General features: G+C 43.2%; 1 protein-coding gene across 1 annotated transcript in view; it reads right to left on the bottom strand.

Moving 5' to 3' along the window:
- Positions 1–441: 441 nt before the first annotated feature.
- The window catches only part of LOC142149845 (protein mono-ADP-ribosyltransferase PARP14-like), a 133,438-nt gene continuing 123,179 nt past the window's right edge, over positions 442–10,700 (bottom strand). The window contains exons 11-12 of the mRNA XM_075205150.1: positions 8,433–8,629; positions 442–686 (exon numbers count right to left, since the gene is read on the bottom strand). Coding sequence (XP_075061251.1) covers positions 8,457–8,629 — 173 coding nt within the window. The 3' untranslated portion in view covers positions 442–686; positions 8,433–8,456. The remainder of the gene's footprint in view (positions 687–8,432; positions 8,630–10,700) is intronic.

Here is a 10,700-nt window from a genome sequence, read left to right as displayed (position 1 = left end):
AAGTGTTTTGAAATCCAAAGACCCGCAACTCGAAAAAAAACAAGCCCAATTCTGCTTATAACACGCAGAATTGGGCTTGTTTTTTGTTTGTTTTTTAGAGTTGCAGGGTGTTTCTGGTAGTCACGGGTTGCGGGTTTTTGGGCTTCAAAACACTTTTTTTTTTTTTTTTTTTCACAGCAGTAGGAGAAGTGGCAGTATGCCTGTTTTAAAATATCTGTTGATCTAACTGTGAAACACACACCTACATCTTTTTCCTATTGACTGTATTTTATTATAAAAAAGTGTATGTGTTAGGACTGCCCTCTGACAAACTCGTGATGAAAACACATAAGGGGTGTGGCCTAACACAACTCAAGCTCTGAAGAGTCTCCTATGGAATCGTATCTTGGCTTGTTGTGATTAGCAGCCAAAAGAATCATTTCCGGTGTATGTATGTATATATATATATATATATATATATATATATATATATATATATATAGATAGATAGATAGATATATAGACACCACCATTACATTTTATTACACGTGGCTGAGAGGTATTTAGCATGAGAAATTCAGATTGAAAACTGTAGGGTATTAGTCTTCCACAGTCGGGCCATGTCTAAAGACTGTCCAGAGATTGATGAATGGATAGATTGTGAGCTTTAACAACTGACATCCGAGGTGGAGCTATGTGATCGTTTCCTGTAAAATGGAGAGATAAACATATGGCATTTGTTAATACGAGAGATATTGACTTCCTAAGTGTGTTTTTCTGAAATCAAGGGACAATTAAGGTGCTCTCTAATTCCTCTGTACTCAGTAAGTATCCCCCTCCCACCTTAGTCATATCATATAACTTTTTAACAGTCAGTGGATGCACAACATATATGAATATAAGATTAGCATCATGTAATCAACACATTTTCATTTGTTAGATTAGATAATGTTAAAATGTAAGTATATCCTATCTAGGAATCATGATAACCCCCCATTTAGACACCCTCTTGGAGGCCAACTATGGCCCACTATTGATTCAATTAAACACTCTAGCAAAAGCGTGGCAACATCATAAGGTCTCCTGCTAGGCAGGATAGCAGTGTTTAAAATGTCTCTCCTGCCCAAAATGATGTATTTATTTAGGATTTTGCCTTTTAAGCTCCCCAAATGTTATATGGACAAATTACGTAACCTACTTACCTCTTATATATGGAAGGGGAAACCGCCTAAGTTAGCTCACACAATTATGGCATGCTCAAAAAAGAATGGGGGCTTGGCCTTACCAGGAAGCGGCCATCTTAGCTCAGCTCCGAGACTGGTCTCTCCCAGGTTCCCTTAAATCCTGGGTTGACCTGAAGAGAGACCTCAATATTGCTTTTACACTGGCTGACCTTCTCTGGATTCCCAGGTCCTGGAGACCTCCCAGGCTACCCTCCCACGTCTCACGAGCGATGCACTTACAATCTGGGATAAATTCCTAAAGACCTCTAACCTTGTCAACCTCCCTTCCTCTAATCTCTCCCTCCTTGCAGTATCGAAACTTATTCCCAATCTAAATCTTGCCCTGTGGTATTCAAGGGGTATCACTAACCTCAAACTGCTCTATTCTGACTCAGGGCTATTACCCTTCTCTGAGTTAAGGGATAAATTCCACATCCCTAATCAAGACTTCTACAAGTACCTTCAGGTTAGGCATTGGTTACATTCCTTGCTCCCTCGGGGCTCCTCCCTACAACATCCACCAGCTCTCTTTCTCTTCAGACTCTCAACTGGAAGTAACAAAGTGGCTATCTCCTTCTGGTACACCCACCTCAACACAAGTAATCACCTGATAAAAGCCTCTTCCCAGCTAGCCTGGGAGAAGGATATTGGTCGGGAATTTGAGCCGGATCAGTGGGATAAAATCTACCAAAATGCCCATAGGATGTCGTGGTGTTTGAACCACTCGGAGATGCTTTACAAGTTGCTTTACAGACTCTATATGACGCCCGATAGGTTACATAAGATCTGGCCAGAGCGGTCCAGGACCTGTTGGCGTGGATGTGGAGAGATAGGGGATATTTTCCATGTTTTTTGGAGTTGTCCAGTGGTCAGAGTGCTTTGGGCAGAGGTGTTCGCCTTAATCTCTAAAGTTATTCGAACCCCGATTCCTAATACACCAGAAGTTGCTCTCCTACATTTCTTCCCTTCACAAGTGCTATCAGGGGATCGGTATCTCATAGGCCACATTTTTATAGCTACCCGTGCAATGGTTGCCTAAGCGTGGAAATCAGCTACGCTGCCCTCCATAGTCAAGATAATCTCTAAGGTTAAGTTAAGTTGTGACATGGAAACGTTGGGAGTCCCTTACTCCTCCTCTCCCCACATCATATGGTTTGCATGGAATCATTATGTCTCCAAGTCCTTAGTCCTGCCCGCCTCCGGGGGCACTACGTGTAACCCCCCACAGTAATATCTAAGGGCTTCTATCTACCATCTATGCTGCATCTCAAACGATATGTAAAATCTGTAAATTGTTGTGATTGGTACTACTTTATGCTATTGATTTGTACTGATATGTACTGCCTCCCTCTCTTCCCCTCCCCATTGTCCCTCCCCCTCCCTTGTAAATTTTATTGTATGTCTTTTCTGTTTTTGTGTACCATGTAACCAAAAGGAAAAACTTTCATAAAATCATTATTGGAAAAAAAATGTAAATATATTTAAGGAAACGTTTTAAAACATATTACTTGATAGCAATTTATATAAAGTTTTAGCCACTTTATACAAAGGTATTAAAAAAGAAAACTAGTTTTTTATATTTCCATTACATTATTTGTCTTCTCTTTAAAGAACACATATAAACTGCTGACTACAAATTTAGCCTTAGGTTCCAGTTCAACAATGCTCCCCACTGGTAAAATTGTTAAGGGGAAAATATAAAATACTTCCATGGGTTCTCCAAGAAACAGGATTGATGACAATTTATAGTGAATGTATTACTAATCAAAATGAAAATGGTCAATTTAAGAGGTAAGTCTGGAGCAGAATAAACATGTGCATATAGATACATTATATGGACAAAAGTATTCGGAAATTTGACCCTTACACCAACAGGGACTTTAATGACATTGTTTTCAAATACATTAACTTACTTTAATATGGAGTTGGTTCCACTTTTGCGGCGATAAGAGCTTCCATTCTTCATGAAAGGTTTTCCACAAGATGTTGGTGTTTCTGTGGGAATTTGTGCCCATTCATTCTGTAGAGAATTCATGAGGTTAGGCACTGATGTTGTACGAGAAGGTCTGGCTCGCAATCTCCATTCTAGTTAATCCTAAAGGAGTTTCATGGGGTTGAGGTCAGGGCTCTGTGTGGGCCAGTCAAGTTCTTCCACACCAAACTCATCAAACCATGTCTTTGTAGTCCTTGCTTTGTGCACTGGAGCACAGTCATTTTGGAATAGAAAAGGGCCTTTCCAAACTGTTGGAAAAAGTTGGAAGCATAGCATTGTCCAAAATAACCTGGTATGCTGAAGCATTAAGATTGCCCTTCACTGGAGATAAGGGGCCTAGCCCAAAGCCTGAAAAACAGCCTCATGCCATTATCCCTCTTCTACCAAATTTCACAGTTCGCATAATGCAGTCAGGCAGTTAACGTTCTTCCGCAATCTGCCAATCCCAGACTCACCCATCTAACTGCCAAACAGAAAAGAGCGATTAATCTCTCCACAGAACACATTTCCACTGCTCCACAGTCCAATGTCGGTGTGCTTGACACCATTCCGTCTGACTCTTGGCATTGGTGATGTGAGGCTTGCATGCAGCTGCTCTGCCATGGAAACCCATTTCATTAAGCTCCCGCTGCACAATTTTTTGTGATTACATTAATGCCAGTGGAATTTCGGAACTCTTCAGCTATGGAATCAGCAGAGCACTGGTGACTTTTATGCACCATGCGCTTTAGCAGTCATTGACACTGCTCTGTGATTTTATGTCTTCTGCTTCGTGGCTGAGTTGCTGTTGTTCCTAAATGCTTCCAATTTCTAATAATATCACTTACAGTTGACCGTGGTATATCGAGCAGGGAAGAAATTTCACAAACAGTCTTATTGCCAAGGGTGCATCCTATCACAGTACCATGCTTGAAGTCACTGAGCTCTTCAGAACAACCCATTTTGTATCACAAATGTTTGCAAATGGAGACTGTATGCCTAGGTGCTTCATTTTATACACCTCTGGCAAGGAGTCTGATTGAAACACCTCAATTGAATAATAAGCAGGTGTTGCCAAATACATTTGTCCATATAGTGTATATTAAACAATGATTAGAAAACACAAAATAATTAAATATTTATCTGACCTGTTTTATAATTTCATTTGTTGTTTTGCTTGATGTATGATTTTTGTGCACTTTTTTTAATTTCTATTTTCTGTTGTTTGCATTTTACACTTTTACAGTTTAGTTATGAAACTTCAACTTGTCTGTATCTTAAAGAACTATCTACAAAAAAAACTATCCTTATCGGGGATGAGACAGAGTGGGACGTACTTCAGTTTCCATAGCGCATGCCAAGAAAGTGGGTGCATGCATATGTACTTATGCAGACTTGCGCAATTCTGACATTTACGTCCGCCTGTGCCTGGAGAGATGGGACAGGGTAGAGGAATCCTAATGTTGCGCGAGTACAATAATGGCATGTTTATGTAAATGCAGCTCATGTAGAGTGGCAGAAAAGCATATATGCCTGTTAGGAGGAGTATCTTTTGCACTTGCTATAGGACAGGTGCAAATACTCATGGATGATGATGACTTATCAGGTAAGTCTTCCAGGTAAGGAGGAAGGGGAAACGGTTTGCTTCCCATGGAGAGAGTTCTATATCGAATGCTGTATGCAAGGTGTCAGACAGAGTGCAACCTCTGCCAGGAAATGAAGCTTTCATATTATTTTGAATAATCATTCCTTAGCACTTTATGGCATTTTTCTTTTGATAAATTAGAAGAAACGTTTTTGTGAAATATATAAATGTTTGCAACTAGTGTTAAGCCACTGATCAAAGTAAAAAGTATGGAAAGAAGTGGAGCTATGGAAAATGTGAGAGTTAATAGAATTTGATAGTGTTACCATGAAGGCAGTAGGAGAAGTGGCGGTATGGCATACTACCATATACCAGCCCACTTTCACCACCGATTTGAGTTATTGTGCCAAGGCTTTAAGTCAGCGGTTCCCAAACTGTGCGCCGCGGCTCCCAGGGGTGCCGCGGCGCTGTCACTGGGGTGCCGCGGGCCAGACATGAAAAAAAAACAAAACACAGAAACTTACCAATCCGTCGGGCGCCGGGACCCAGCAGCCTCCTCTCTCCTGCAGCTGTCACTGAATATCGACGTCAGTAACAAGCTGCAGGAGAGAGGGGGCTGCTGGGTCCCGGCGCCCGACGGATTGGTAAGTTTCTGTGTTTTTTGTTTTTTTTTATGGCTGGCGCCTGGCGCGGGGCAGAGTGAGAGGGATCGTGACAGAGGTTGGTGACAGCGGGACAGAGGTTGGTGACAGAGGATGGTGACAGCGGGACAGAGGTTGGTGACAGAGGATGGTGACAGCGGGACAGAGGAGGAGAGCAGAGGATGGTGACAGCGGGACAGAGGTTGGTGACAGAGGATGGTGACAGCGGGACAGAGGAGGAGAGCAGAGGATGGTGACAGTGGGACAGAGGTTGGTGACAGAGGATGGTGACAGCGGAACAGAGGTTGGTGAAAGAGGATGGTGACAGCGGGACAGAGGAGGAGAGCAGAGGATGGTGACAGCGGGACAGAGGTTGGTGACAGAGGATGGTGACAGCGGAACAGAGGTTGGTGAAAGAGGATGGTGACAGCGGGACAGAGGAGGAGAGCAGAGGATGGTGACAGCGGGACAGAGGTTGGTGACAGAGGATGGTGACAGCGGAACAGAGGTTGGTGAAAGAGGATGGTGACAGCGGGACAGAGGAGGAGAGCAGAGGATGGCGACAGCGGGACAGAGGTTCGTGACAGAGGATGGGGACAGAGGTTGGTGACAGAGGATGGTGACTGGGGCAGAGGAGGAGAGCAGAGGATGGTGACAGCGGGACAGAGGGTGGTGACAGCGGGACAGAGGAGGTGAGCAGAGGATGGTGACAGATGGACAGAGGATAGTGACAGCGGGACAGAGGAGGGGGACAGAGGATGGTGACAGCGGGACAGAGGAGAGCAGAGGATGGTGACAGCTGGACAGAGCAGGGGGACAGAGAGCAGAGGATGGTGACAGCAGGGCAGAGGAGTGGGACAGAGAGCAGAGGATGGGGACAGCGGGGCAGAGAAGGGGGACAGAGAGCAGAGAAGGGGCACAGTGGGGCAGAGGAGGGGCACACAATGTGAGAGGGGCAGTGGAGGGGACACAGCGTGAGAGGGCAGAGGAGGGGAAAGCGTGTGAGAGGGCAGAGGAGGGGGACATTGTGAGAGAGGGCAGAGGAGGGGGGACAGCATGGCAGTGGGGGGCAGTGTGTCTGGATGCAGAGGGGGCAGTGTGTCTGGATGCAGAGGGGGCAGTGTGTCTGGATGCAGAGGAGGCAGAGTGCCTGAGGGCAGCGTGTCTGGATGCAGAGGGGGCATTTTTGCATACAACTAAATAAGTATTTCTGTCCTGACCTAAATACTTATTACAATTTTTTGACCCAACTACTTCTAAAACAGAGAAGAGGTAGAGAGTAGAAGACGTGTATATTAGGGGCACTCTATGATTGTTTATTTATATAAAACATACATTTTAATGGTTCATTTAAAACGATAATGAAGTCCCAAATTAGTACCTTAGTACCACTAGTAGCGAAATAAAACCAAAATAATAATCAAAATAAATTTGTTAAAAAGGCAGAACCAACTGCCTAGCCTCGCTGTGTGATGTATTTTACAATTCCCTTAATTATATTATATCTGGGTAATATCGATCGTCATGCTGTCCAGGTGTCTGGCATAATAAGCAGTTTAACCAAATCAGTATAGGCACTATTCAAAGTGCAAGAGAGATAAGCTATATCATTACAAACAAATCCTATTTGCATATATAGTGTTATAAATCTAGTTCAAATAAATTATTTCCTTTCAATACTTTATTGATAGAGGGAGAGACAATTTGATAAAGTTGAATATATAACATTTAGGATCGAATCAAGACCATTATGTTTTCTTTTATAAAGTGAATAGGTCTAAATATCCCTATATAGTAAGAGTTGGTAGCGCGATTATATTATATACCGTTTTACCCCACTGTGATCTTGTTTATCACAGAGAACACCAAATTAGCTACCTTCCAATATCACTCCCTAATGAGATTGATATGGTATCCCTCTTTGAACTGCAAACACTTCCTAACAGATTGGTTGTAATCACGTTCCCCTCTATACAGAGTTGTGGGGTAAGGTGAACATATAGTGCAGACCACCTCTGTTATATTGTAGCCCCTTAATATATTGTAGCATATCTCCCTAGTTTATACACAAAACGGCAGCATGAGTCACACATGTAAGCAGCACAGCGAATCTGTTAGGAAGTGTTTGCAGTTCAAAGAGGGATACCATATCAATCTCATTAGGGAGTGATATTGGAAGGTAGCTAATTTGGTGTTCTCTGTGATAAACAAGATCACAGTGGGGTAAAACGGGATATAATATAATCGCGCTACCAACTCTTACTATATAGGGATATTTAGACCTATTCACTTTATAAAAGAAAACATAATGGTCTTGATTCGATCCTAAATGTTATATATTCAACTTTATCAAATTGTCTCTCCCTCTATCAATAAAGTATTGAAAGGAAATAATTTATTTGAACTAGATTTATAACACTATATATGCAAATAGGATTTGTTTGTAATGATATAGCTTATCTCTCTTGCACTTTGAATAGTGCCTATACTGATTTGGTTAAACTGCTTATTATGCCAGACACCTGGACAGCATGACGATCGATATTACCCAGATATAATATAATTAAGGGAATTGTAAAATACATCACACAGCGAGGCTAGGCAGTTGGTTCTGCCTTTTTAACAAATTTATTTTGATTATTATTTTGGTTTTATTTCGCTACTAGTGGTACTAAGGCACTAATTTGGGACTTCATTATCGTTTTAAATGAACCATTAAAATGTATGTTTTATATAAATAAACAATCATAGAGTGCCCCTAATATACACGTCTTCTACTCTCTACCTCTTCTTTGTGAATATTAGTGTAACGTGTGTAGGGTGCACCAACCCAGCCATATAATAATAAATATTACAATAATAGACTGGGTATATGATTATCTGGTGCGTCGGTATATCTCCTTCTACTTCTAAAACAGGACTGCTCAATAATTATTTTGGAGGGGTGCCTTGAAAAAATTTGGAGACTCTAAGGGTGCCGCAAACTGCAAAAGTTTGGGAACCACTGCTTTAAGTCATTTATTTCCACTCACCGTACACAATGCAATTTGGATTCTTCACAGATCAGGTAAACTTTTATTCAGTTCAGAGCAAAAGATATGGTAAACACAAGGACTGTGTGTAATCAGACGCACTGTAGAAATGTCACGCAAGCTACTGTTCCTGGCCACAGAACAGATGGCTTTCATTATGTGATTAGCTACACTCTTAGGACACAATCTGGATTCCCCTGTGAAAAAAAGGAAAAGACAAAAAACACTGCTAGTTTAGAAATATAAAAGCTTAACTAAACCACAATTGCATTATGATACCATGTTTCTGCTGTTCCTTGACAAATCCCGTAATTATAAGTGTATTCTACACAACATCTTGTATATTAAAAATAGTGAGTTAATTAACGGTAGTCACAAAGATTGTTCTGGGAAGCAAATTCTAGAGGAGCAGAAAATGGATCTTATTAAACCTTTTGTTTTGGACACAGTTTTGCTGCAGGCACTGCATAAACATACAGAATCAAGATTTCATCTGTCTACCATTGATATTTAACAGCTTCAAGTGGTGAAAATTAGGCAGAGGTCTGTGCAGACACTCTAACCTCTACATATGGGCGCACAGCTTTTTCAGTGTCCACATAAACGCATAAACATAATTATTTTAGTGATATGTTGTCTGGTAGGTACGGAGATCAGCATATGCTTATTACATTTCATAAATCAATAGAGGCTCAGAAAAAGAGTTTATGGAAAGAAACCAAAAAAGGGACAGAAAATCATCTGGCAAATAGAAAATTTTATGTCCACACCTGGACTTACAACTAACTTTTAAGCAGTTAGAGTAGTGGGCCTGGGAAGCTTAGTAGACAGGGCCATATTAAGGACCGCATGGGCTAGGAGCTGAAAATTAAGAAGGACCTATTGTGAACAGCACTGTGCTGCCAGAGGGGATGTAACAAGCATAATGAGAAGTGAGGCACATTAAGCCAAACGTCCTTAAACTTATCCACATGTTCAGAAGCATAGCACTTACCCATTGAGGGTTAAGTTGTTGGTCACCTCCAGCCAATAGAATCCTGTGGGAGTGTTTAGGTTTGTGTGCCCATATATTCTCACGCAGAGGATGCTGGGTCTCTTCCGTCGCAGAAATCCCCTGGGAATAGCTGTGTCAGGCTGAGTAGCTGCATTTTGTGTTTCAACTGTGTTTCTAGCTGTTTTTTGCAGTAGTGGTGGGAATTGAAGCTTGATATAGACAGTGGGATTGTATTTACTGCTGTTTCTTTACTTTTACTGCTGTTTATTTCGGTTTATTTTGCTTCCCATTACTCGCAATTTAAACTCCCAGTTTATTTCTTTATTTTGCCTTTATCCTTTCCATCGAGGAGGGCGCCCTAATTCTTTCCCTGCATAGTGTATTTTGGCCATAAAACATGTCCCGCCCGAAGAGAAGTGCCCCTGCCCCCTCTAGATTCTCGGAGGGAGCTGATTCTCCTCCCCGCAATGTCCCCCCCGCTTCCTCTGCAGCCCAGATGCCCGCTGTTTCCTCCGGCGCTGACACTATGTCTGCACGCCGAGGCAGCAGCGGGGCGAAGCGCGCAGCACCTAGTGCGGCCGGGCGGGGAAGAGAAAGGGTTAGACGCTCTTCCCGCCGCGGTCGTTCAGCAGGGGGGAAGGGCGCAACCACGGCGGCCATTGATAGGAGGGCGCATGCGCCAGAGAGAGAGGCTGTGCAGCCAGTCTCCGGCGTTACAGCTCCAGACAGGGTCAGACAGAGCACGGCAAGGAGAGGGTCTCCCTCTCTGGTGCTTGCTCGGTCTGCTGAAAACAGTAGAGGACGCACTATTAACCCTTCAAGGGCGGGGGGAAGAGAACAGAGGCCCGTGGCTCAAAGGCACCAGGGTAAGGAAGTCGGCCCATCATATGCCCGGTCAGAAGTAGGGACTGTGGTGCGGAGGCAGCCGCAGAACACGAGGCCCAACAGCGCCCCACCTCTCATGTCTTTGGCATGCTTTCCACCGCCAATCCCTGTGTCTCAGCCTGCGAGGGATCTGGTTTTGCCTGCTCAGATACCTGACCCCAGGTTGCACCAAAACGTACAATCACAAGACAGTTTTGTTCAGTATCAGGCTAGGGAGAGGGCAGCTCTTAACTCACAGCCCCCCTTCTCTAGCTTTCAAGCGGAGGGAATGTCTCCTTTATTATTCTCACAGGATGTTAGCGGTTCCTCATTTACCCCGTTCCCCCCTACCCAGCCCATCCCTCAGGTTCACACGACAGCCTGGCACAATAACGGGACAGGGTTCCCAC

This window comes from Mixophyes fleayi, chromosome 1 (genome assembly GCF_038048845.1).
Source record: "Mixophyes fleayi isolate aMixFle1 chromosome 1, aMixFle1.hap1, whole genome shotgun sequence".
NCBI classification, from domain to species: domain Eukaryota; kingdom Metazoa; phylum Chordata; class Amphibia; order Anura; family Limnodynastidae; genus Mixophyes; species Mixophyes fleayi.
Note: the sequence above shows the minus strand (reverse complement) of the source record. Positions and strands in the feature narration are given on the sequence as shown.